At 39.3% G+C, this 27,956-nt stretch overlaps 2 protein-coding genes across 13 annotated transcripts in view; one reads left to right on the top strand and one right to left on the bottom strand.

Moving 5' to 3' along the window:
- Positions 1-1,135: 1,135 nt before the first annotated feature.
- Positions 1,136-24,577, top strand: LOC138064540 (m7GpppN-mRNA hydrolase-like). Of its 2 annotated transcripts, none has more exons than XM_068927554.1 (11): positions 1,136-1,242; positions 7,071-7,222; positions 8,521-8,648; positions 9,094-9,192; positions 11,638-11,790; positions 13,576-13,688; positions 13,795-13,902; positions 14,726-14,849; positions 15,443-15,544; positions 16,775-16,826; positions 17,542-24,577. In XM_068927554.1, exons 1-11 carry the CDS (start codon positions 1,190-1,192, stop codon positions 17,703-17,705), a joined length of 1,248 nt encoding a protein of 415 aa, XP_068783655.1. In that variant the 5' UTR covers positions 1,136-1,189; the 3' UTR covers positions 17,706-24,577. The 2 variants fall into 2 exon arrangements, with proteins under 2 accessions (XP_068783655.1, XP_068783654.1); XM_068927553.1 differs by having other exon boundaries at positions 17,539-24,577.
- Positions 24,137-27,956, bottom strand: part of LOC104150980 (MCC regulator of WNT signaling pathway) — a 223,396-nt gene continuing 219,576 nt past the window's right edge. For all 11 annotated transcript variants that reach the window (XM_068927547.1, XM_068927549.1, XM_068927548.1 and 8 more), the window contains one exon: positions 24,137-27,704. In XM_068927547.1, the coding sequence (XP_068783648.1) occupies positions 27,524-27,704 (181 nt within the window). In that variant the 3' untranslated portion in view covers positions 24,137-27,523. The remainder of the gene's footprint in view (positions 27,705-27,956) is intronic.

Below are 27,956 nucleotides of genomic sequence, written 5' to 3'. Positions count from 1 at the left end.
GAGTGCTCCTCAGGCTCTGCGCTGAGGAAAGGAGGGGGAGCGGGAACATCACCGGCACTGCAGACAGACACGGCTGTTTCGAGGGGAATGTTTAGAGATAGGAGTACCATAGCCACCAAGGGAGCAAGTCTGAGAAATAAGCTTTAAATATACACTTCTAATTAAAAAAACCAAAGGCAACAACAGCTATTGGCCTCCAGCTGCTGCAGCTGAAGTGGCTCCCTAAGGCAGGGCTGTATCCTCATTAACATTTCATGCAACTTCTGCGACAAGTGCGGCGGACACCCCCTGGTGGCTGTAATCGCAACAGAAGTTTTCCATGAACGTGAACTGGGAGACGTTTTTGTTTGGTACGTATTTCTTTTCTTCTAGCCTCGACTGAAGTTAAAAATACTTTCTGTGCTTATGGCTATTTACAGTGTAAGGTTTAAACATCTCCAAGCGTTAAACTTTATGACTGTAGCCGAAAGTCTTTATGATAAGGAAAATAAGTAACAAACGCAACGTTTAATGTTTTGTGTTCTCGGTTTAAAGCCCGTAAGCTGTCACATGCTTCCTTTGCTCCTCCCCCCATCCAACGTGAATTTGAGAAGAGAGGAACGAAACAAAGACAGATTTCAAAGAAGTTTACTTCTTCACGCGGAACTCACCGAGGAGATAAACCCGTCTAAGGGGGGGTTTGTCTGGTGCTCCGCGCGGCAGCCCGGGCACCCGACGCAAAGGCTGCAGCCCTGCACGAAGTCCCCCGAGGGCTGCTGCGACAACGGAGGATGAGCCCGCGGCGGGCCTGCCTGGGAGCCTCCTACAGCCGCCGGCCTCCACGGCCGGGCCGAGATGGCGGCGGGCCGCCCAGCGCGCCGCTCGCTCGCTCCCCGGGCCGGCTGCCCCTACGCGCAGGCGCGCACTGCACATTGCCATCACAGCGGCGCCCATTGGCTCGCTCCCGCCGTTATCTGATTGGCCCTTTCCCCTAATATCTCCAGAGGTGACTGGCTCCCTTTTGGAGCCACGCTGCCCCCTCCCCCCGTGGACGGCCCCGGGCGCCGCGCGCACGCGAGGATTGGTGCAAGGGGTTGTCACTCCCGCCGCGCCTCGCTCCGCACCGCGCTGGGCGGGCGCCGCGTAGTCCCGCCTCCGCCGCCGTGCTGTGGTGCGGGCTCCGTCGCGTCGGGATGAGCCGCGTTTCCCCATGGAGACCAAACGGGCCGAGATCCCCAGCAGCGTCTTGGACGACCTGTGCAGGTACCTCCGCGCCGCCCCGCGCGGGCGGGGCCGGGCCCGCCTCCCACTGCGCAGCCCCGGCGGGGCAGCGCCTCCTCTTCCCCCTCCCCCCCCCCGCGGCGGTGCCCCCTCCCATGGTGCCCCGGGCGCGCGGCCGTTGCGGGGGGAGGGGGCGCGCGCACGTTCCCCCCCACCCCCCCCCCAGCTGCGCGCGCGCGCGGCCCGTCCGTTGGGCCCCCGGGGCGGCAGCGCGGCGGGCTCGGGTTGTGCGGAGGGCAGGAGGGGGTGTGGGGACCGCTGCGGCGGCTGCGAAGCGGAAAGGGGGTCGTTGCTGCTGCTGCAGGAGCCTCTCGCTGTGTGTGTGAGGCGGGGGGGGGGGGGTCGTAGCCGAAGGTGCCACCGCGTAAGGAGCCTGTTGAAAGCTACCCTGGTAGGGTGGAGAAGGTACCTACTTTGTAGTCTGCACCGTAGTCGAAAACCGATGTAGAGCTAAGTTAGCAGCGCGGAAGAAATGGAGGGCAGAGGGTTGGAGCGGCGGAAGGTGCTTCATGGTTGTCTTCCAGTGTTTCGCGGTTCAGAAGTTTACGCCGTGTGGCCAAGGAAGTAAAACTGCATCGGCAGTGTTTGTGCGAGCGAGAGGGGAGTTGTAAGTGCGAGGCTGATATAGTACGTGTTGTGATGAATTATTGTGATGTATATAGTTGAAAAGTCTAAGTTTGATTGGTAGGGGGGTGGTGGAGAGTCCTTTCTGCAGATTTTTCTCCTCTAGAAAAGAGAGCTCTGGTGAGATGGAAAAAAGGGGGTCAAGGAACGCCCATCGCTCCAAAATTGTTCTCTCCTGTTTGCTGATCCTTTAAAACGAATGATCGCTTTTTCTTCTCCTAAAGGCTACACGTTTAAATTTTCATAGTGCCATAAGACACAAAAGCTTTGTTTTCTTTTGGGAGAAGGCTCCCCCTCCCTTGATCTCAACCTCTGATCGTTACTGAAGCAGTCTTTTGGACTTTAGAACTCATCTGTGTCATCTCCAGAATTTGATATCTAGAACTGATTGTGATATATCGCATGAAATAATCCTTGCGCCTTACTAGATTGAAAGGACCTCCCTGAAGTATTTATGTGCTACAGAAAATGGTTGCCAGAGATGAAGGATAGTCCACTTACCTGGAATTACTGTTCTCAGGTGAATGAGAGTGCTTAGAATTCAGAATGCCACAGGCAACTGGAACTGTTCAGCACATTACCGTTTCATTTTGTATCTAATGCAAGAGTCAGACTTTGCAGTACCCGAGTCTTAATTTTAGTTCTGAAAGTCTAGCCACTGAAAGATGTCCGTGTATCCATCGTGTCTCTTCTGAGCTCCCTGTAGAGACCACCCCAAAGATGGGGCTTTTCTTTTAGATGTCTGCTCACATATGAGGAAGGAATTTAAGATTTTTCCAGAGAACCAGGAGCGGGAATTCCAATACTTCAAGAACTGAAATAGGCAGCTTAGTTGTTTGACTCTCATGGGGAACGTGATGGAAGGGCACACATGTAATCTGGATCTTAAGTTGTTTTAGGCTTGGTCCTGCTATCTGTGTAATGGTGTTCCTTTGAGCTGCTGTCATCTTCTACCTTTGAAATGCTGTTTTGTCTTCTAATTGCATGAATCCATGAATCTACTGGTGTGGCTTTAGTTAAAAGCCACAGAGTGGTAGGTTAGGGGCCTGACTTTCATTAGTGCTGACAGATCAGCCCTGTTTCAAATATATTACCCTGTTTGGGCATGGACAGGGCAACTGAAAGGAGTAGAGGAATCAACCTTTGATGTTTTGGCAAGGAGAGAAAGTGGGGAAGTGAGAGGACCTGATAGGCCTTGACTCAAGGGAGTAATCAAGGGAGTAATCAAGGAAGTGGAAGATCAGTGGTGGGGCACTTGGATTGGTTGACTATAAACAGAATGTTAGAAGATCTGTTACTTCTGCATTCTTCAATCTGTGTATGATATATGTATGATATGGAAATCTTAGCAGAAGGAGCTTTGCAAGTTTTCATCCTTAGTTATTGAACTTAATTTAAAGTCACTTTTAGCACAACTCACGCTGATTTTTGTTGTTAATACTATTGGCAAACAAACCTTCAATACTTAAAGTATTATGATAATTTCAGTATAATAAAAGCTTAGGCCCTTAGAAAATCTCTGCTGTTTCTATATGAACTGTACCAATGTGTCAACTAAAAATCTAAATTACTGTTGATTTTTTAGAAGATGGCAAAAATTTATATTACTTTTATCAAGCTAAAAAGAGAAAAATTTCTGCTCTCAAGCCAAACTTGCCCAGTAATTTAAGATTTTGTATGTTTGTGAATATATATATATAGGTATATATGTGTGTGTGTATGTATATATGTAAATATATTTCATTTGTAAGCCAAGAAGCTAAGTTAAAGCTTAGATGTGCACAAAATACAGCCACTCTCTTTGTGCGTCTTGATAGTGTCAGAGTATCTTTCAGACTTGTATTCTTTTTGGACAGGAATATTTTCCTCTTATTTGAAGCGAAAGGTCTGGATTCTCGGTAGAAAAGTGTGTATTTGTCAAATGGAGAACCCTGTTGTGTATATATATTCACAAGATAACGTCAACTTAAGTACTTCTGCCTGTATTTGCTGTTGACCTGCTTGACGTTTGGTACTTTTCCCTGTGACAAAAAGACCAGTGTAACCTGTTGTAGAGGTAGTCAATATAAGGAACAGCTAAATTAAGATACATTTAAATTTTTCTTTAAGCTAAATCACTTTCCTTTGATCCCACATAGAGGCCAGTCAAAGAGGTTCATGTGTAGGTCCTCAGATCATTTGCAGCTGTGCCATCTATTCAGCCAATTAGTCTGAGTAATAATTCCAGTGTTCAGGGCAGGGCAGCTACAGCTAGTTTAGTGCCTGCAGGTAATTCTCATAGCTGTTGTCAGCACCAAAGGCACCTCAGCTGATACTTTAATTTTGTATGACCTGAGAGGTGGGTGTGATATATTTTTGTTTTTTTTTTTTGTTTTGATGAGTGTGATATTTTGGAAAACCACAAGGTACTGTTGGGTGACCTTTACCACCTCAGTTCTTTTATCATTGTGGATTATAGGTTCCAAGTTCTCCTGCACTGTGCAGGATGGCTGTGGATTTCCTCTTGTATCAAACGGTTTGGTCTTAAATTGCCAAATAGCATTAAATTGTATGGTTAATTGGGCTAAGTCTCCAACTTTTTATTCTCTGTAGTGGTTTGAAGCAAGTTGATTTTGAGATATATAAACTTATTCTGTAGGAAGGCCTAAATTACATTCTTAGGCAGGGTTTATGGCCTAAAGTTATTAATTAGGCTAGTGTATTTACAAGGTGTGGTTTGCAGCATTTCTATGCTGAAGTATTTTGCTGGGGGTAAAGGTTGGCCATTTAGTTGCAACTATAGCATTTAACATCAAACTAAGTGCTTACTTGAAAAAGGGAAATTATTGCATTGATTTCTTGTGTAAAAACAATGAAAAAAAAGAAAACAATAGAAAACAATATTGCAGTTTCAGTGTGTACCTATGGATGTTCTCTCCCATATTAATTACATTCAGTGTTTGCCCAGGCTTTCAGCAGTGGAATGTATAATGATTTCATGTAGGTTATAGTTAAGCTTAAACGTAGTGGGATTTTTTTAATGCATATTATTAAAAGTTCTCTTGCATAATGGGTTTATTAAATCAAGTAGATCAGATGAAAGGGCTATCAGATGAAGGGGCTTTCAGACTATAGGCTTTGTTTCCCATATGCCACTTACCCGTTACTGTAGGTAACGTTATGCTAAATTCTGAGTCAAACATTCATAGCTGTGAGTTCACAGAATCTAATACTGAAATTATATAGCACTGAGGCCCATAGCAAAGAACCAATATAAACTAGCTCTTAAAAAATAAACAATTTTCCACTATAGGAAGTAGTAAGTAGGCTTTTATATTCCACTCCAGAGGTCTGCATGAGGATCAAGTATAGGTGGTGGTGATTATTGTTAAATGTTTTAATTGTAAGGCCATACTCCTAAGGATAACAAAAATAAGATTAAACACTAGTCTCGTGTCACTTGCAATGGAACTTTTTAAAGCTGTATCACAGCTTTTACCTGCTAGTAAACTAAATTAAGATATTTCTACACCTTAGTTCTTGTTCAGATGGCGAAACGTTACTTGGCAGCATGTAAAAACAAGTCGAAAGCAAAAGCCAGGTATAGAACGTCTTCAAGTGTCTATAGAGTTCCTCTTAGGCTGTTTTAGAATTACAGAAAGCTCAGATAACAATTCCAGTTTTGGCAAATTAATCTGTATATATGCTTCAGGAGCAGGACTGCTCTGACCCATTTTGTTAACTAGCAAATCTTACATGCATACTAATTTTTCATCGTGCTGTCTTACTACTGAGTTGTACTCTGTGACTGCTAAATAAATAAGTGGGGCTGCCTAGTCTTGATATAGCGTCTTATTGCAGAGTCTTCATTTAGGATTTGGGCTGCTTGGACCTTACTTTCTCCTGCAAGCAAGTACTGTTGCCTCATCTTTTGAATTTAGGAGGTACAAGCTGGAGATACCTGTTGTTAGCAATTCAGTCCCTCTTTTGGGATTCAGGTACCGCAAGTGGCTTAAAAGTGAAGAATGCTACTTAGGTATTAAAAAGTTAATTGGCTTTGTTCGTATTACTCTTAAGCCTATTGCTGGCATGTTCTTGTTCTTCTTTGGTACTGCTTCTGCATACTGCATCTTCGGATTCTTGATCAGTGGCAGTGCTGGGGCAAGAAAGCATCATCGACTAGTTATAAAGTGTATACAAATATACTTGATTTTCATACCTTTGAGGTACAGCAGCCTTATATGTAAGGGTAACTTTGAGTAGAAATAGAGCCTTACAAATGGGAAGCAATGTGGGGGGGTATTGCCACCTCAAAACTGGCAAGTAGGAGGAGTTACTCGTGAAAGTGAAAAGGTTACTCGCTCATACTTGTAAAATTTTAATTAAAGACATCTTAAATAGTTCTATTTCCAGCAAGAATACTATGCACTTGTGGGACTGAGATGGTACTTCTCAAGAGCTGAATTTAGAAGAGCCTTGGCAAATGGTTTAAGCTCAATGGGGCGGATGACCTTAAATTTCTGAAGAGAAACTCTGTTGTTCTTGATCTTAAAAACAAAACAGAAAGCTTCTTGAATAAAAAGAACTGTCATACAGTGCTACTGCTCAAAGGTTCATCTGTGGAAGTCTCATCTTTTTGTGCTCATATCTGAGCTAGTAGGAGAGAAGCGAAAAATAGACTTGAAAAGTAAACCAGTTCTCCGCTTTCTACTTCAGACTGAGGGAAGGGATAAGATCATATTGCCAGAATCAGAAAGACTTTACATTTCATGTAGATTAATAGTTTACTGTGCTTTTCAGTTAAAAAGATACGTGGATGTGTTTTAACTTGTGCCCAGAAGAAATATATTGGAATTCACAGAAATTTTTTACTGGACATTTAAAAATTGTTTCATTTTTGTAATATAGCCATTTACATAGGCTTTCTTCACCTTTTTTTTTTTCTTTTTTTCCCCCCACAACAGTTAAATTATTTAGTTTCTTGTAATTGAGTTTTGGGAGAGAACAAACCTCATGACCCATTCTCCTTTCTAACTTTAAAAGCTGTGTCTTACTTTCCTGTGAAAACTTTTTGCTGTGCGGACCACCAGGGAGATCTGTTGCTCTGCACTCAGATTAGGAAAACTGCTGCTGTAGCGCGTTTTCATTATTAGGTTCATTTAAATCGATAGATTTGTCTAATCTTATTTTTCTTTCTTTCCTGGCAGCCGATTTATTTTGCACATTCCGAGTGAAGAGAGAGACAATGCAATCAGAGTATGTTTTCAGATTGAACTCGCCCATTGGTTTTACTTGGATTTCTACATGCAAAACACACCAGGATTACCTCAGTGTGGGATAAGAGATTTTGCTAAAGCTGATATCCTTTTTATTACTGTAAATGTTTTCAGACACTGTGGATAAAGTGGAACCTGCATATTGTTAGTGAAACTTTGTGTCTTGTACATGCAGTGGGAAAATGGCTGTTTGCGTCCTGGTGATTATCCGCTAGACATGTGATTTTTAACTTTTCAGTGCTCCCGTAATTTTGTGACTTCTACAAAAGAGATGTTTCTCTTGCTGCTTTGGAACTATGGAAAACAAGCAATATCTCTGAGGATTTTTCACTTGGACTTTTCCTCGTGGCCACAAGTTGGCAGACTGGGGTAGGTTTCAGAGAGGAGCTTTTGGAACTCTCCAGGGTATGCTTTCTGCTTATTTAAAGCCTTTCACTGAAAATGCTGATGCAAGTGTGAGTGTAGCTAAAGACGGTATGCGTTCCCTCATGGGAAATGGTATGCATTTGTTCAGAGTTTCTGGCCGTTGCTGCAGGATCCTTCTAGAAGCCCCTCCGTTGGTAGGGGAGAGGATGCGTTTTTACTGAACTCGTATGGCCGTCCTCTGCTTTTTTTCATTAAGTGTCAGGCCTTGCAGAACTCTACCTGATCTATGCCTTGTTAGAGAAAAATTTGTCAAGTACGTTTCATACCAAAATCCAGCGAGTGGTTTTGTTTTAACCTTTTCCCATACGTTCTTGAAATGGAACTGGAGTCTTGGTTCTAACCTTCATAATAATATTGTTTATGATTTCACTATCCAAAATAATTCCTTGTCAGTTTGAAAATCGGAGACTTTGTTTGGAAGGCTGGCAGTATTTATTTTAGCAATAAACTGAAAAATTTTTATTTTCTGTCAGTGGATACTATGCAGACTTGTTGGTTAAGTTCAAGTAGCCTTTTAAGGTATAAATGTATTTTTCAGACCAAAGCAGTTCCTCTGGTACTTGTAGGCAGCACAGGAAAAATGAAGTGTAGTAGATGATACTTGTTCATTACATCTTTTCCTTTGTGGCTTACCTTCGCCAGAAATGTCACTTCTGCCGTAGCGTTTTGTTTTTAAATACAGTGCTGGAGAATAATTGGTAGCATCTTTGGTGTTTTGGTAAGATGTTTTTTAAGGACTTGTAGATTTGCTTTCAAAGTTTTAGAGTTATAAATGTTGTTCATGTTTTCTCTGCATGGTGAGAATCTGTAATGGTCTTTACTTCCAAGAGAATGTATCTAGAAAGCCCTCTAGGGAGGGAGTGGTTGTTGTAAACGTCGAGTGGGTAGCTTTGTATGACTGCATGTGATTGGAAACTGGATAAATAAATTTAGCATCCTTAACATGCTTCTGTACTCTTCAATCACTGCCCTTTTTTACTGCCTCAAGGTGAAGATGTACAAAAGGTTTTAGATGAATGGAAGGAATATAAAATGGGAGTGCCAACCTATGGTGCAATTATTCTCGATGAAACACTTGAAAATGTAAGTATGGAAATAATTGTGAGGGACTAGTGGGATGCGTGGATTGTGTGCTGGCAAAAGGAATCTTTTTTTGTAGTTTACATTTGTCATCTTAAAAAGAAAGAGGCAGTTTAGATTCACAGAGACCTGGCAGAAATGTGACACTGTTGAAGTGTGTACAGGAATAGAATATGCAAGTAAAGTATGGGAGACAGTGGATACACTTTTGCTTTCTTTCATACTCATTTTTTTTTTTCTCTATCTGAATTATGAGACACGTAGAAAGTTTTGACTTTTCTTGCTAGAATACAGAAAACTCTATCAGAAAGCGGTGGTGGTAATGAATACTTAAGAGTTGGTTCCTTCCTCCAATGAAAAGTATCTTTTGAGGGTTAAAGAGAAGAGGTTTCCTAGAAATTGCTTAAAATAATGGATGTTTGGCAGTTGCGTTCCTTGTGTTTTGCAGGTTCTTTTGGTCCAGGGCTATTTAGCAAAGTCTGGTTGGGGATTTCCAAAAGGGAAAGTAAATAAAGAGGAGGCTCCTCATGACTGTGCTGCTAGAGAGGTAAGTTGCATTTGATTCTCTTAAATTGAATTTTTTTTTTCCTTTTAAGATAAAGAAATTAAATCTTGCTGAGAGCAGGAGGCGTGTTAGATACCTAACTAAAATCTCGTATTATCTGTTTATGAAAATCAGGTAAATAACTTGTCCATTCTTGCAAGATTCTTCTACTATAACTTTTAGTTGTTTTCTGAGTTGCCAGCAGTGATTATTAAGGGTTTGTTTATCTGGTTTAAAATCACAGGGTTCTGATGTTTTTGATCGCCTTGCACAGATTTGCTAACTTAAGTGAATGCTATTGTAAAAGTTCTGCTCTACGGTATCAGTCAACTTTTAAGTATTATTTCTGCTGTTTGTGAAAATCTAGCTACTCTGTGGCTTTTGGAATATTAATTGCAAGAGCCACCAGAACTGTAAGATGGTAAAAGAGTGGGAATTAAGCCTAGGTAAGATGCGCTATGTAATGCTGTAGGCAGATGGAGGTTGTAGAAGGTTATGTAAAATTTGCGAAGAACTTTATTTTAAATTGTTCAGTGATACAGGAACAAGGATCACTATATATGGCAAGTAAACTATAAAAATAAAATAATCTGTGGGATTTATTGTTGCAGGAAACCCGATACGTATGCTAGAGTATGTATGCTAAAAAATAGACTGTAAAAGAGTATTACTGGTTATAAACTCAGTGTTCCTGTAACTGAAAGTCTCGTAATACAGCTAGAATTGAGAAAGAATTTACTGGATGAAGGAAAGTAGTAAGACGCATTGATTTTCTTCTTGACTGGACTGAGTGAATATGTGAGAAGTCATGAGTTTTCTTCCTATACGTATGTGCTGAAAACACATGAATGAAAAATTCCTTATTTCTGACTTCCTGAGGATGCTTTCCACACTACTCAGCTATGTAATCGGGACTTGGAAAAGCAAAATCAGGTATTTCATCTTAACGGTGCATTATTATGCAGTGGACAGATGTGAACTTTCACATGATTCCTTACTGATTTCTGAAGGTAGAACATTGTTTATGTAGTACTGTATGACTTAACGAAGAGTAAAACATCTGAGCTATAGATGCAGTGGACTGTCATTGCCCAACTCAAGGGTTGGGAAAGATGAGCAGAGACTCAATAAAGTTGATTTTATTATTTGGTGCGTGTCTCCTCCCCCCACCCGTTAAAGAGTGTGCTTGATTAAGCTTTTACTGGACAGATAATATTAGGGTTGGTCTGAAGGACTGCAGCTTGAAGGGCAGGGAGACCATAAAAATATGAACCGCAACACAGTGGGCGGGAGGTTATTGAAAGTGGGCATAACTAGTTTGGGAAGGGATATCATGAAATATCCCTTCCCCTTTTTATCATGCTAGCAACAGCCTTAATGCAGGCACAGTTATACTGGCAAAAACCCTTTTGATGGTGTTTTTCATTTGATAAATTGCTTTAAATTATACCAGTGAGCACCGCTGTTGCTATGAACTGTCTCCTCCGAGACAGACTGCTACTGTGGCTAACCTGGCAAGTTCTTCTAAGCTTAGATACTGCCAGAAGTTGTCATGACCATAATTTCTGTGCATAAATCTTCGAACTACTTCCACTTGGGTCAGCACAGATCTAAAACCATAAGCTGCATCTGTGTGGCACTGTACGTGGTCTAATTTAGGATCTCTTCACTGGGCAATATGACCACAATTCACTACTGTTCCAGGCATTGATGAGGGCAAAACAACATGGAATGGATTATTCTCTTGGTGAGATGAATTTCTACACTGAATTCAATTAAACCATCTGGAAAGACCCTTTAGGAAGGGAAAACACTGGTTACAGTAATAAGATTAAGTATGGGAGGAAAAGTGTATCTTCCCTTAATTGAAAAAGTATATTTTCTATTTTTTTGTGTGTTTTTGCTTTTTTTAAGCTCTGCTACTCTTAATATATTTATAAGGGAAGATGATTTGTTTTCTCTTTTTATGAGAGGGGTCATATGAACTAATTTGAAGACTAACTAGTCAGTTACTTGCTTTCATTAATAATATCTTTTTTTTTTTTTTTTTTAATTTGTGCTTCATTTCCTCTCTGTTTTTGGAAGTGAAACATGTAGCCATCTTTCACTGCAAACATAGACCATAAAATATGCTAAAAATGTTTAGGAAGGACCAGCTGGAGACTCACCATTCATATTAATGAATTGATACATAAAAGTGTCATAAGATTGTTTCAACTTTTTTTTGTTATTACAGATCTGTCAGTCTTAAAGAAACGTAAAGTGCATTGGATCTTAGACACCCTTTCAATTAATAGGCATGTATCTGTGTAAATGTTTTGTTTTTTCTTAGCCAAGGCCTGCTTTTCTAGGTAGATCTGAAAACTAGTCATGCTTTCCCTCATCATGGTAGGTTTTTGAAACGATGAATCTTAATGTACGCGCTAACATCATCTATATACTTCTCAGGTATTTGAAGAAACCGGGTTTGACATAAAAGATTATATCTGCAAAGAAGAATACATCGAGCTGCGAATTAATGATCAGTTAGCACGGCTGTACATCATTCCAGGAGTTCCAAAGAACACAAAATTCAACCCTAAAACTAGAAGGGAAATTCGGGTATGTATTGGTTTGTTTAGTTGTGAAGCTGCTTTGTTGTGACAGTTGGGTGGTAGGTGTTCTTTTTGTTTTTTTTTGTATTGTTTTTTGTTTTTTTAAGCTAATGGTCTGTAAAATCATGAAACTACTAAATGCAATGATTGTCTCAAATGCTAGTTACAAATGGCATCTCACCACTGTAGGGTCTTACCAACTTCTTGCAACTCTGACGCAAAGACTGATTCGTGACCGCCTATCTGACACCTCTATTCATCGTGAAAACAACATTAGAACATGCAGGCAAACAACAATTCTCCCCCTCTTTTCACCTAAATAGTGTATGTGTTAATCATTCCATGTTATTCCTAGCTAAAGCTGCATCTATAACTGTATGTGTTCTTCTGAAGATAAAATTATTAATCGATGATATACAAACCCCTATGCATTAGAAGAGGAAACACTCTTAACTCTTTAATGAGAATCTGTCATAGCTCACACAGTCTAGACTTAGTGAATGGTGTGTGTGAAAGGGGAGGCTGGGGAGGGGGCACGCAATGGGGGCATGGTCTGTGTACCATTAGGCTTTTAAAAGGCATTGTGAAAGGAAGAAGCAAATACTCAAGTATCAGAATTTCTAGAAAGTTTGTTACTGTGGGTGACCCCCATCATCTTTGAAAACTGGATATTTTTCTAGTAGTGCGATTCACTTTACAACATCTATCCCCATATTTTTATGCAGGCGGTGCCACTGAACAGGGTATCTGGCTTCAAAATGGGAAAAGGTGCTAGTGGTTGACTGGACAAGGAGCTCTCATTTTTTTGGCATTAAAGAGTTGTTTTGCAGAAGTAGTGTAGCATGCAACTCTGAACTTCAGTGATACGTTTTTAATACCGAATGAAAGAGTAGAAGCTGATAATTTTTAAAGTACAGTAACTTCATTTTTTTTCCACCCCTGTGCACGTGGTTACTGTTATGAAGAGTTCTTACCACATTAGGTTGTTGTGTCCATGTTGAAATACTTTCTTCATCTGATCTGATTCAGCCTGGCGTGTCATTTTTGTAATTCCTGTAGAATTGTTCTAGAAATTCATTCAGTCTGTACCTTGTTTTGAATGTATGTATCTTATCTGGAGCTGGCTTTTGGGGCAAGATTTAGTAATAGAAAAGGTCATATGGGTTTTTAATGTATTTTCAGAATTCTTGATTTCTCCCCATATTCCACAAAGTATACAATTATAGTAGTTAAAACTGCAACGTAAAAATTATTCTCGCACAAATTCTGTCCTCTTCCCATGGTGTTGGTTGTTTTTTTTTGTTTTGTTTTGTTTTTGTTTGGTAATAGAAGCTCAAACGCATTCTGCAAACTAAGTTCTCTTGTTTTTGATGTTTTTTGAACTACTATTGGTGGTCTGTTTTTGGGGACACTTTAAAAACAGCAAGAATAGTAGTGGCCTTGAAATTTACTTAAAACTTCTCCCTGTATATTCTGGCATTCAGTCCACAGTGGTTTGTTTTGTTTTGTGTTCTTTTGAAAAATCTCGCTCAAAATTTTGTTGCTGGATAATACATTTTATATTTTAGATGATATAATCTTACAATGAATATGGGCTCTTTCAACGATTATTGTGTAGTTGCGGTCAGAAGAATGACTTGTCATTAACTAGCCTTATGTGGAAAACTTTTGTAATCTGCTAATTCAAGTCTTTTGTTGCAGTTTTTCATTAAAAAAGATAATTGTGGATGGTGTGCACTTGTAAAATTTTCTAATGCTACAACAGTGTCTTTTTTTTTTCCTGTTTTTTTAGAATATTGAATGGTTTTCCATCGACAAATTACCATGCCACAGGAATGACATGACCCCAAAGTCCAAGCTAGGTTTAGCACCTAACAAATTTTTTATGGCCATTCCTTTCATCAGGTATGTTCAAGATGAGCCAAATAATAGGCCATTGCCTTTCAAAGACTTTAATTTCTTTAGACTTGTTTTAGTAAGTGAATCTTATTGAACTTCTGCTTGGTCACAGGCCACTGAGGGAATGGATTTCTCGAAGGAATGGAGATTCCTCGGATAGCGACAATGGATTTTCATCTACTGGGAGCACACCCTCTAAGCTCAACATGGAAAAAGCGAGGTAAGATCCAGGTCAGTTTAACCCCTCTGTAACCTTTCTATAAAACATTGGTTGTACAAAGCTAATCATCCTTTCTTTCTGAGTGTTCCTGTTTCAGGAATAGAATGGGTTAATAAGATTACCGAAATATCTCAGAGGATTCTAAATAGGATGGAAGGTTAATTACTATCTTGATGTGCTTTTTTCTTTTTTCTTTCCTTTTTTTTTTTTTTTTAAACTTTTGGTGAATTCGCAAGCATGCTGGAACTGAGATAATTTATTGAGTCCTATCTATGGCAATCCAAAAAGCAAGCTAGAATGAGTAGATAACTTTGTGCAATGCTTTTATTTCCCCTAAGGAAAATAAGGCTCTTTAAAGAAGTAGTAGTACTGGAAAGTAATTTCAGAAGTAGCTAGATAAAACCTACTTTAAAGTGAGAGGGGTATTGAAAAGCCTAAAATCAATTAAGAGAATACTGGAAGGGGTCACTAGGGGAACAAGTACTACTGTTTTCTTGTTTCAGCTGAGCTAAAAGTGGTAGAGCGAGTCTTCAAACCTCGATCCCTGAAGGGGAAGGCTACGCTCCAGTAATTCAGGCCAGTTGAGCACTGACCATTGATGTATTAGATGCTAAGGTGGACGCAACCCGCTGTCTAAACAGCACGGGCGTCCTGCTAGCAACCCAACTAAAGTTGGGTGAATGAAGCGAGCATCGTTGTAGTTTTGACGGTTCAGCTTGTCCTCTAGGTTGTTCTGGAGAGGCAGAAAACTTTAATATGTTTCTGTTTTGCTATTAATAGCCTTGAGGTTGTGTTGTAAATTCTGTTTCTTTTCATGTGCTAGATCCAAACTTCGCTGTAGTCAGCAGGTGTTTACAGACGGCTTTTCAGGAGAGCAGTGGGTAAAGCCAAAACAGCCACAGAAGCCATATAATCATCCTGAGATGTCTGAAGCTTTAAAAATAAAGGTATGTTATGTTTTCCAGGCAAACATGTTATCTGGACCATTTAAAAATAGGTATCTTGGCTCATTGTTCCATCCTGGAACTAAAGAATTTTATCACCCGTAACATGCAAAACCAAAACATGCGGGACACGCACACACCACCACCACCACCACTGTGGTGAGTTCTCAGTCTTTATTTGCTTGGTATTGACATTGGAGGGGGTGGGCATCAGGCAGTAAGTAGTTGTGTTGTTTCAGGTATGCACGGCAGTTGGTGCTCACCCTTTGGGCGTCCTTCATGTACCGCATTGAGTTTTTTGCATACCACTAGTACGTGTGTATCAGAGTGTGGGAACTGCATGGTATTATTGTATAACAATGTAACAGTGCAAGAGACTGAGTAAAAGTTACTTTTTGTAACTTGAGTCTATGTTGCTTTGTTAATTTTTGTGTACTTCAGTTTGTCTACAAAAAAATATTGTTTAAATGTTTTGAGGTATTGGGAGGGAAATTTAGTTAATAAGTAGAAAGTGTCACACTGCAATTATGCTCGATGCTGCTATTTAAATTCTTTACTGGTTTTTTTTTTTTTTTTTGATGTAATGGCTGAGTCAGAACTTGAGGGGCAATGGCAGAAAGCAATATCAAGACACTCCCAGCCAAAAGAAGCGAACAAATGGAGTCCACAGTCAACCAGCTAAGCAAAACCATGCCTTGGTAAGAAACGTGTAGTGGCTCTCTCATTTATCGGGTTCCAGTAATAGCTAGAGTGCACATCTGTCAAAAGTATATTTGAACAGAATATTCAGTAGGTATGTTGTAGAAATATGACATTTCTTACCTCATATGCCTATACATCTATAGGTAAGCCATTCTTTATGGTTCTGTAATTCTACTCAGTTGGCTTTTGTGCAAGCAACTGAGCCCCAGTTCTCCATGCAGCTCAACTTCCTTGTCCAGGCTTTAGTGTTACTTATTTACTGGCGGTAAGCTAGACTCTTCTTATTCTGGTTTGTAATTCTTACCTTCTTTCTCGTTTTCATATAAAAAGGAAGAAACCATAAACTCTCATCCTTGTGAAATCATTTCTGTAGATAGCAATGGTTAGCTGCATTTAGCCCGGAGAGTAGAAGAATGAAAATCTAGAGGACTGACTTCCCAGAAATGTTGTGGTTTTACAGAAAACCACAAATTTTGTGGTTTTTGTGATGGTGAGAGTCTGTAGGATCTTTATAGAAACGAGTGGAACTGTTAATGCTCCACAGTTACTGTGCACGCTCTTTATAAACTTGGCTAAATGTTTCTGTGTTGTTTTGTTTATGTTTCTGTGATTATTGATCTTTTAGTTTAAACACTTCATTTCCCAGAGACGTTTTCTAACAGAATGTGGAGGTCAGAGAGCTCTTAATTTTAATGCAGTGCACAGGGTCATACTTCTGTCTTTATTTGTATACCTGTAGTGGCATACCTGGGGCTAGCACTTAATTTTTGCTTAGAGATGTCTTAAGTTTCTGTCTCTAATTGGCAGTTGCTGCCTGTTTGCAAATACTCTACCCCCACCCCCCCCCAGCTTTTCAGAGCAGTCAGATTTAAGAACAGGCATATGTACGGGCCCCTTTGATTCCACACCATCATATGCAAGTCCTTTCTGGCTTAAAACATTTAGAAAATGCTGAAAATTTCTCCTTAAGAGCCTGCATCTTAAAAATGGTTGGCTGACTCGCATGCTTCCAAAACACTTGTGGTGGAATTGGAGCATGCTTATTCGATAAAGCAGCATCACAGAATTCACGTTCTGAGTTATAAAAGACATAATTCCCACATCAGGAGGTATGTCAAAGCAAATGTAACCAGCATGCCTCTTAGCTGACACTTCAGCAATACCTCCAGGAACATAAATGTAATTTTCTTATGAAGTGTGTAATGTGTGGTCGTTCTCTTAACTAGAAATGTGAAAAAAGGCTTAATCCAAGAAGACTTCAAGATAACTTTGAAACAGGCAAGTATGCTCTCAATTTCTATCCAGTGTCAGGCATTTAGGGCTGAAGGCACTAGAATGATGTTTTTTTGTTTTCCCCCCGTATGACAACCTGCCAAATGTAATGAAGGCATATTTTTCTAAGGAAGTTCTTTTTTTTTTTTTTTTGGTCAACTTTATGTGGTTTTGCATTTCTTCTCTTTAATTGTGGAAACTGTTAGACTTCACCATGTTGCTGGGTGAAAATAACGGAGTGTTGATTCAGAAAATAGTATCTGAATCAACACAATGCTGGTAATGAAGTGTTAGTCCAAGTGTAGCCTTCTGTCCTGCTAGTCATAATACTTCCTGCGCTCTGCAGTTGCTGTTAGACTAGTTTGGATTAACCAGTGCTTTTTGAGTGCGTTCACACAGTTTTCTACTTCCTGTTCAGGAAATAAAGCCACGTTTATTTCCTCCTAAGTAAGATGTGAGTTGCAAACCAGAAACCTGTGGCTACTGAAAGCATCCCCGGGTTGCCGCGAGTTTTAAGATTTGTTCCAGCCCCTAGATGGCTGGTAAATGTGGCTGTTTGACTTACCTTCCAGTTTATGACCAGACACACAGGCTTTGTAAATGTTAATTGAATGTGCCTTTCATGTATGGCTTTGTAGACTTACATACTGTCATTGATCCACTTATTTCTAACTAGCTGTTTAAAATTTGTTCCTTGCCTTTTTTTTTTTCCTTTAAGCAGATGCAGCGTATGAGATATGTTGCTCCAGCGAAGACCCACTGCCTGAACATGTAGAGGGACAGTCTGTGGCATGCAATGGCCATTACAAATCTGCATTCTCATCGAGAGCTTTCTTGAGCTTCAAGTTTGACCATGATGCCATAATGAAAAGTTTTGACCTCTGACAGCAAACCTGTTAAGAACAAAAATCAGACTTGCCTGTTGCAATTGAGTGGGTTTCTAATCCAGCCTTACTCTTTCTCAGGAGTTTTTTTGGGGGGAGGGGAGGAATGATTTTTGGTTTTGGTTTTTTGTGTGTGTGTGTCTTTTTCTTTTTTAATGCAATGCAGGAATTGACTGATGGTTTGGAAGGGTCTGTTTTCTTTGCAGTATGGGAGAGGCATGGTGAAGTGTTGCACTTTAAATGCACTATCGCCTTTGTCCACAAAAGTACCTTTCCAGTGTGTTCAGTTCACTATTCCTAGCTGTGCATTAGAGGGCATTTTTTTCTTGTTTTTTTAACTTGCTATGTATTTTTTTTTAACTGTTGGCCGTATACCAGCTTGCTAAACTTTTAACTAGTCTAACGTGAAGTTGTTGGAATTGTTGCTCTTCATTTTCTAGTACATTGCAATAGTACGGCAGTGGCAATGAAAGTGATTCTCAGAGGAATCCTTTGTCTGTCCTAGTAATTTTGAAACCCTAAGTTGCACATTTCAAACCTAGCCTCAACCTTTCATTCTTTTTCTTTTCCATTTTTTTGCCCCAAAATATCCTCCCTCCTTCACACTGAAAGTTATTGTTCATTGGCCAGCAATCAGTAAACCTTGGAGTTGAATCTATAGCATTTTGCCGCCTTGTACCTACTCTGCTTCTGTCTTCAGTGAGGATGCTCAAACTGGGTAGAACTTAGCCGTTCAAAACATCTAGCCTCGGTTCTAAGAACTGCCCCAAACTGGGGAGAAGTTAAAAGTTTTGTGTTAGCCATTTGCAGCTGCTCTCCAAAAAGAAAGGCTTAAACTTTTTTTTGGTTAGAGGTTACTTGTGTAGCATTTGTATTGAATGTAAATAAGCCTCTGGATCTTGCTGAGAGGAAGAAGGCAGGTGCATGGATAATAGAAGCATTGTGTGACACTAAATGGCTTTTAATCAGGCTTGCAATAACTATTCTGAGAGTGCCGATTATTATATTCTGTGCTGATGTCCTTAGATCTCTAGCGTAGTGTATGTTCTGTATATATCCAATAGTATTGATTTGCACTTGCAGCTAGCATTTGAATGATGTAGCCTCAGTCACTTGCAGCTACAACACTTAATAACAGTATCAAAGATGTGAAGAAAAAAATAGCAGTAGGAGTTGAGGTGACAAACTGTATGAAATCTGTTCTTCGTGATTCAAATTAAGGGGTTTTGAATACATGCTTTGCAGTTGGGAAAAATGTACTGTCCTTGTTTGTCACAGTGGCTCGTAACAAAAGCATGTTGTCCCAGATCTTACAACGGACCCTTCTGTAAAATAAGGGTGTGCAAATGATTATTTGACAGGTGGGCCCTCTTCTCCCATCAGAGTGAACGTTCATGCACTGAGTCTTTCTTTACACAACTCATGTGGTATCCAAAAAAACTCACAATCCTGGTCTTCCTTCAACTACCCTACATCATCTATTGCCTAGTATTTTTTTTTTTTTTCCCCCTCAAAAATGGCTTTAGAGCTATCTTCTGGTTTATTTATCTGCCTGGCACCAGGTGATTTGGGACTTTTAACGCTGTAGCACTTTTGGCTGTGGGAAGCCTGAACTCCTGTATGAGTTAACAGGAGAAACAGACTGCAGGACTGCAGCATTTCCTCCCTCTGGAGAACAAGAGTCTTGAGGGCCTTGTTGTTCAGGACCAAGTTGTGAAATAACTCATTCTAGCTTTGGTTCACCTTGTAAAAAGAATTAGTATCCAAAGGCTGTTCAAAACAGTAAATGGGTAAGTGCAGCAACTGAGAGGGTGGGATAGTGCTGGAGGATGCTAAATTAACTCAGCTTCAGGTGAAAACTAATCTTTAGTTCCTTCTTCACTGCAAGTAGTTGATTTCCCAGCAAAAGTGCCTTTACTCATGGCAAGGCAGAAGTTTGTATTCATATCTCCAGGTTGCTGCTGCTGCCTGTGGAGTTAACGAGCCTCTCCTAAGGCATGATTAAATATCAGACTGTGGAAATCTTTAATAAGTAAGTTGACTTTTCAGATAAATTACTTTCATGCTCTGTGAAATAAGGGGGTGTTTGCTGAAACTGTATGTACTTTGAACTTGTAAGTTCAAATAAACTATTGAGATAGTAAATCATGTTACAGACAGAGGAAGTCTCTAAAATGAAGCAAGTGCCTCCTATGAATAGGAGATGCTGGCCCTCCTCTGTATTCACTGGGTCTTTTTCTTTTTTTTTTTTTTTTTTTTTTAAATCTTCTTAATGAAGGTTTGGTTCAGTATAAAAGAAACTAGTTGCTTCATTAAGAAGCCCAAAGAGGGGGCTTATAGATATGTCCTGGTTTTTAGTAAATCTAGCCTTAACGTGCATTGCAAATAAATGTGATTAAATATGCAATAACTTTTACTACTTTGTATAAGGGTACTGTTTCTTGTATTTGTTAGCATTGCTTTCTGCTTTCTCAGTAAGGTTTCCAGAACAACGCAGGTGTGGTGGTGTCGCGTCATCTACCTTAGGCTCCAGGGTGCCCTGCACCGTGAACGTTTCAGATTGTTTACTCTTCCTAGTTTATGTTCTTATTTCACCATCATTTTATAATTAAGTCTATTTCCCGGTTTAGGAGTGCAGTTTACATGTGTTTCTGTAAAACAGTGAAGAAATAACAAAAGTGGTAATGGATTTTTTTTTTTTTTTTTAATTTCATGGGAGTGGGGGATAAATACAGAGAACCAAGAGTCACTGCTTGCATGTCAGAGCTGATGTCAAGATACTTGAAAAATAAACATCATTCTACTACTTATGTTTGGAGCAAAAACAAGTCAGAATGCTTGCCTGCAAGGGGTTTATTCAAATTGTGAATGGTCATCTATCACTGTCCTTGAAATTAAAAAAAAAATGAATAAAATGACCAAACATTTAACAAAAAGAAACAATAAACACGTGGGTCTTGAGAGTCTAGACTATTAGTTTGCAGTTTCTAGTACTGTATAACTCTCCTGTCTTAGTAGTGTGAGATTTCTAGAATCTCGCTTTTCCAGAATGCTTTGCACTTTGACTGAAAAGTGATCTGCCTAACTGCATTATGTATGTAGAAATATTAACTTCAACTCCTTGATGTACATGCATGCTTTTGAAAGAAGCTATCTATCTTGTACAGTTTGAAGTCTGGGAAAAGTGGTACTGGGAAGAAGCAGGGCAACAGCTTTATTTATTGCACAGTCACAGGTTTTTTTTTAAAAAACATAATGTAAATTTTTTTAGACCAAACTTACATAAATAGTGTTTATTAAAATTTTGGTCTTCATCACTGTTCCAGGCTGCTTTGCTGTGCTCCAGAGTTCCTGTGCTTTACCGTGGAGTGTTGAGAACAACGTTTGCTGTGTTCTTGCTTCACCTACTTGTGGCTGTTACGTATGCCAATAGTTCCTTTCAAAAACAAGGCAGGCTTTGCAACTTGGCTCTTCCTAGTAGACTTGCTCTCAGATTGTTTTCCAACTCTTATACTTAACATTGTAGGCTTTCCTGGTGACTTGTAGTGTATAGCAGTAGCGCTTTCTTGATGATTTGTAGGCTGTAGCATCACTCATAACGTGCTGGTGTGAAGAGCAAGTCTACATTAAGAAGCCAAGCTCTAATATGCTGTGGTATACAGCATGGTACTGCGGGTCTGTGGGTGACTGGCTTTCCAGTTGTTGGGTCAGTGGGCTGCTTAATTTTTCAGCTACCTGTTTGGTTTTTGTTTTGTTTTGTTTTTTTTATAAATTCTGAACAACAGGGGTTTGTGTGCTTGTGTTTTTTTTTTTCTCTTTTCTTTCCAGAGGCTGAAAATCAGGTGCCTTCATCTTGTAAATTAGGAGGTTACTCTATACACATTTTTAGGAAGCTCAAAACTATTGAGACCTGGTAGAATAGCCTCTCATTGATTTTTTAAAAGCAGTTTCTCTACTTAAAGAAATTAAAACTTGCACTGTAACTGTTAAAGAGTCTGGTGCTTTTACATGACTTCATACTAATTTCAGATTGCTTTTGTTATTGTAGTATTTCAGCTTTTGAAACAACCAAAATTATTTAAGATGGGGTAAGTTTTCTACAAACTAACTGAAGGTGCTTTTGCAGTAAATTAGGCCTGGAAATGGCACTACTCTTGCGTAATAGGTATTTGTTCTTATGCATTTGTAGCAATAGTCTAGTTCAAGAATGAAAGTAGTAGGCTAACTGCTAGTATTTGCACTGTTCTTAATACTGTACATAGGCACTGAGAGGAGATGCAGTAGGATTTTTGCTGTGTGTGCATTTTCACTGTTTCAAGTAGGTTGTGAACTTAAAGCAAGGCAACATATGTAGCAATTCCATTGGCCATATTCAGGATCATACCAAGAGGGGGGAAAAAAAAATCTGGATTAGCAGGAGTACGTTATAATTAAATGCTTGGGTTTTAACTTGTCTTTTCATTGAAAATTTTAGGTTAAAATACTCGTGTATAGCTTTGCCTATATTCACTTTGACTATAACACCTATATTCATGCTTAGAGGTCTCATTGTGGGCACTTCTGGGAAGCGACCGCAATTCATTCCTCAATACTAACAGAACAAAAGAAAGCATGCTGACCTACAATTACTTAAAAGTAATTGTCAGACAGCTTGACAGGGTACAGAATATTTAAATTTGAATAGGTCCACCATGAACTTTACTGTATAAGTTGTTCAAAAGATAAGTATTTTGTCAAGCTTAAACACTTCTTTAATTGTTGATCAGAAAAACTAATTTTCATTTTGTTTCCATTAGGAGTTCAATATGCTTAAGAAAATAGTTATAGCTCATGAAGCATTAATTGTTTTAAAACAAGCATGTATACCTTTTTAAAGACATAACTAGCACAACCTCAGTTCCCTGTAACACATGAGCCACTATGAGAAGCATTTACTTTGACTACAAATGTTTTAAGCATATTTAAATAAAATCAGTAAATGAGGAAGATGATCCATTTATTCCTACTCATTGGGTACATACTTATATTATGCAGGAAAGTTAGTTATGTAAAATTGCACGATTAAAAGTTCTAGCAAATATTTCTCAAGCCTGTACTTACAGCACGATTCTTAAGTGAGCTGGTATGGCTGCACAGCAGTGCAGCGTTTGGGAACACTTCACACCTGAGGAGCAGTGAGGCTGGGCTAGCGCAGCATGGTAACATTAAAAAAAAAAAAAAAAACCAAAAACCAAAACCTGCAGAGAGAGGTGGGTTTTTGTTTATAGACTTTGGGGTAATACTGTATTGCTGTACACATTTTAGGACCTGTCTGTCCAAAGAGATAGATCCTGTGCAGCACTCCATGCAGAAAAATAGGGAGCCGGTGTTTTATTATAGAGCTCATTCATATGTGAAAGATGACCTGTCTTCCTCTTGATTTTGTAAGACTCAAGAACTTGATCCATTTTCCTCACTGGTATGTAAGTAAGTAAGTGGTGTTGTATCAGTACTAGCTTAGTAGAAAGTATTTACAGCTAAGTGCGAGTTAAATGCCATGTCAAGTTGCAGATTTTATTCAACTTGCTTAAACCATTATGTTATTTTGAAGAGTAGTTTGCATTAGTCAGCTCTTCAATTTGAGTAGGTAAAATCTGTGACTACCTGTAACATATGTTGTACTAATGGCTGTGGTTTTAATCGTTGTTCGCTGATTCAGAAACTGAAGCACATCATTTAAGAGGCTATGACTAAACTGACATTTTCTTTTCTACTGTAATTTCTCTGTGAAGTTAAAGTCAATGACTTCATAACTTACTGTAGTAATGAAATATGAACATTACTGTTTGCAGTGTGAAATGTAAAGGCTGTGCTGCTGGTACAGTTTATTCTTTCATGATAGAATGTTTAAACTAATGTTGCCTTAAGCCAATTAGCAGCACTGATTTATATGTACGTGCCAGTAAAAGAAGTATTTTTTAAAGTCAATTGTGAAGGTGGACAGGGGGCCCATCGAACAATAGGAAGCAAAATTTATTTTAAAAGGGGTCTGGTGTGTTGAAGAAAGGAAGTATGTCAACCTTAATAAGTGCTTTGAAAGTATTTATGAAATGACAGAGTTTTTGGTCCATAAAGCTTGTCATTAAAAGAACTGGATATGTGGAAACAGTTTCATATGTGCTTTTCTATTTCTGTAAAGTTTTCATTGAAGCTGTGAAGGCGGGTCTGTGGCAAGTCTTAATGTTTTTGAGCTCAGTTAAAACCACGGATCGATCAGATCACGCTGAGTTCAACATCGCACGTCCCCCTTATGGTAACTCCTCACAGTGCCGTACCATCCACCTCCCTTACTGACTTCACGTAGAGAAAGATTACGGTATAGTGTTACCTTTTAGCAGAACCGCTCAGCAATATGACGACAGGTATGTTGAAGAAACACCAGAAGAAAAGACATAGCATTAGAAATTTATTCAGAATATAAGAACATTTGTAAAATAAAAGTATTATAAATGTCTCTGTATAAATAAATGCAGTTTTTACAATTCTATATCAAATAAACACAAAATAGCTATTTTACAGCGGCTAGGAAACTAAAAAGCAGCAATACGTTTAAAGCTAATTCAGTAAGCTGAAAGGTTTCTAATCTTACAATGTACAATATTAAATGAGTTTTTAAATGAGAAATTCCTAATAAAAACAGTAGAACAATACTGACATTAATGCAAATTTAGTGACATGTGCTTTGTAATAGCTAGCAGTACATTCAAGCTGGTGAAGATTTATACACGTAACTAGAAAAAGTACTGTTTTTTTTCTGAACGCAAAGTGAAATGTAAAGTCTCATGCACTCTAGCAATTCAGAAAGTGAAAAAATAAAATACAAACTAAGATTAATGCGTGAACAATTATTTTTCTGGCTTTGCAAATGTACTATTTCTGCAACAAGTGTTAAGTGAGCTAAGTTGCAGTGATTTGCGGTGACTTGCATCGACTGTAAAGTTAAAATGCACACTTGTCTATAGGCTGGTGTTTCAAACTTGCATAAAAGGAAGTAGGCTTTTGGCATTCACTCTCAGGATTAGTGCCATTTTTAACAAATACAGGGGGACTGGCAGCTAATTGTTAAAATACGAAGCACAATACCAGTAAACCTTTCACCACTCTCCTACCAGCCTCTTCCAGTGTGCCAACACAGGAAGCAGTAGCTACTTGCTTAGGCAAGCTACTGTGTTGGTTTGGCAAACAGCTAAGCTACTACAGAGGCTGTGTGACAGCAGTCTTGCTGCTCTGTCTTTAAGCCCCATAGGAAGAAAGAGAGAGTGACTTACCGTTCATGATGATACATGATTTATTCTAAAACACTCTTGGCGCACAGTTAGCTGGGGAGATGTGCAGTAAATGCATTAAACAGCACTTAGTTTATACAGAGTCAGCAAATCCTTGCCTGTTTAAGGCCCACTGTAGGACACTGCAGCTTTATATTTTTAAATCCAGTTACATTTCATTTCTTAATATACAATCTTGCCCATAAAGATGGGTTTCAATTCAAAGGCTTCAAGCCTAACTGGCTTAACAATTTCTTTAGCTAATCTAACAAACTGGAAAAAAAAAAAAAAATGGATCCAAAGAGGAAATCCAGTACAACAATGGCTACTAGCTACCTTAGGTGAAAGGTATTTCACATTGACAATTTGAGATGACCTCTAGTTACTTGTTTCAGATACAAGCAGACAAACTGTAGTTGCACTTTCACCAGAGTGCGCAGTGGATTACTTTCTTCAGAAACAAGTGTGATCAGCTATTACTAAAGCACACGTGTGGCAAAACTCACATTTCTGTTGACAAACTTGGCCAAAAAAATGAAACACAATGGATACTTAGCAAAACCATACAGACAGTAAGAAATCAATGCAGCTGTTGCCTCAACAATCTGATTTGCAAAAATTTCCATTTAAGTAGTAAGTGGGAATTGTGCAATTATCTTAATAAAGAGGACTGACCAAAACCAACCTAAAGGCATCACACCCCATCTACAACTTAATTTGGAAATCAGCATTGTCTTAACTTGCACTACTGCAATCAACCACTTACTTATGGTGTTGGCGTTGTAGCTGGATGTATCAAACTCTAGGGAACTATCAAGAAATTATACTGTTAAGGAAAGAAGAAAACAACAGCTACAGTAATAAGAGAGAGAGCATGAACGGCAACCGTGAGCGTTTCAGTTGTAACCGAGAGTTAACACTAATACCATATTCTGAACATGACTTCCCAGAACTGCTTTGGCTGCCTGGCCTACCAAGACTAGACTAGACAGAACCATTTAGGTCTTCTTAAAAATACTTCCTTAGTACTAGGAATTGCAGTACTAGATGAAAATTTCTCATCGCGCTAAACACACTAAGCAAACCTGAGGTGCAGCCCAACATGTACAACAAGTCATATGATGAACAGAAAGGATAGCTGACTCCTGAAATTGGATTTGCTGGATAAAACAAAGCTTGAAAAATAGAAGCAGAGAAGTAACAGCTGAACAAAGTTACTGGGCTCCATGCTTGTTTTAACAATGCCAAACTGGCAGCTGTGTTTGTTTTACATGCCTGGTCTTGGCTATGTTGAAAAGAAGAAAATTCTATGCGAAACTGCTGCCATGTCAGACTTCCATTTTTTGCTCCCTAGAAGCACCTCATCTCCACGCTTCACTTACTTAGCCGTCATAACTATTATAGGCCAAAATTTTCAATTCATTTACTTTGAGATGATGTGACTTACTTAAACAAAAGAAAAGAATGTTAACAGTAACAAAAGTTAGCCTAAGCAGCTATATGAAGACAAAGCCATTCACATTCTGTTTGTGGTTGTACATCCATACATACACACATTTATAGGCTTGTGCATATGTATTTAATATTGAACAGGTACATTTCTAATAAATAAGTACCTTTTTTGGTCAAAAGTATAAAAAAAGACATTCTACCTCTTGATCATAGAAAGATGTAATAAAACTATACACATGACAAAGACGGCCCAGCCTCTTAAAGAAAACCTTGGCTATAATGTATTAATAGGAAAATCCAGCTGTCTCAGAAAATAATTGCATACAACATGCAATATCCGGAGATTTCCTATAACTTCTTACTCAACCTTGGCACAGACTATCTGGCAGGGTGAAACTCACAGCCTTTAGTCCTCTTACAAACTAAGAAATATATCATTACCATAGTTCCCAGACATGCCCAGGGTGTTGGGTTTTTTTTTTTTTTGGCCAAACAAAAGAGTAGAGTTTTCCTACTCTACCTGCACCTGCAATAGTACTGCAGGTGTGGTGCAAACAGCAAACCAGCCGATCATCTTAGAGAGACTTCCATCCCCCACCCCCAAATCTGCTTATTTAGTTGATGTAGCAGCAGCAGCAAGGCTGGAGCATAATACAGAGAGAAGGTGTGTGCAGAGGGAGGAGCTTGGGGATTGGGAGAACCCTCCAGTTATCTCCATACTGCCCCAAATAAAATCTCAACATGAATTATTTTGTTATGTGACACTGTCGCCTTTGCGACATAAGATGGAAGAGAACCTGCATGAGTACAGACATAACGACACAGACAACGTGCATGCTCATGGCATGATAATTCAGGCACTGTCCATTTTCATTATTAAAGAGTTCTTGGTTAATGGTTAGGTTCTCCCTCCCCATGGCTCACGGCTGGAGAGCTGCAATCCTAGAGATGGTGCTGAACTGTGTTGAGGGTCAGAGCTCTTAAGAGTTTGAAGCTACCTAAAAACCAGCCTCCAAAAGAAACAGATTTGTAATGGCACTAACCGTCGTTGAAAGAGACGCGTTCAAAGTGAAGTCTCATTGGTGTGCGGTCTAGAGTTCTCCTCTTCTAGCAATGCTATTCTTTGTTTGAGCATCCTCACTTGTGTTTCATGTCTCTCCACCATGGCCATCATTTGTGACTCCAGTTTCTTCAGCTTGTTTTGATGCTTTTTCTTTGCTTTTTCATAAGCAGCTACCAAGTTACTGTTAGAAATACAAGGCAATACAAGACCGTTCAAAGTTTGCTCACAGCAAGTGCTACCAAAAAAAAGCCATGAGGGCACTTCAAAGTTTGGGTACTGATCCTCTTCCTAAAATTTGTATTTTAAAACTGTTTTCCAAATTCGCATCAGCGCTAACCTCTCTCATTTCTTTTGGGCAAGCGTGCACCTTTACACCAGTAAACTGATTACTGAAAATACTTTTTTTTAAACACGCCTTAAAGACCCAGCTAGA

The sequence above is a fragment of the Struthio camelus genome, chromosome Z (assembly GCF_040807025.1).
Source record: "Struthio camelus isolate bStrCam1 chromosome Z, bStrCam1.hap1, whole genome shotgun sequence".
In the NCBI taxonomy this organism is placed as follows: Eukaryota; Metazoa; Chordata; class Aves; order Struthioniformes; family Struthionidae; genus Struthio; species Struthio camelus.
Note: the sequence above shows the minus strand (reverse complement) of the source record. Positions and strands in the feature narration are given on the sequence as shown.

Excerpts from the sequence above, each read along its gene's own strand:
- LOC138064540 (XM_068927553.1), top strand. The coding sequence starts at position 1,190 with ATGGAGACCAAACGGGCCGAGATCCCCAGCAGCGTCTTGGACGACCTG. Across the intron at positions 7,223-8,520 it reads AAGAGATTTTGCTAAAGCTG|TCTTCAATCACTGCCCTTTT; the intron begins ATATCCTTTTTA and ends ATGCTTCTGTAC. Across the intron at positions 11,791-13,575 it reads AAACTAGAAGGGAAATTCGG|AATATTGAATGGTTTTCCAT; the intron begins GTATGTATTGGT and ends CTGTTTTTTTAG.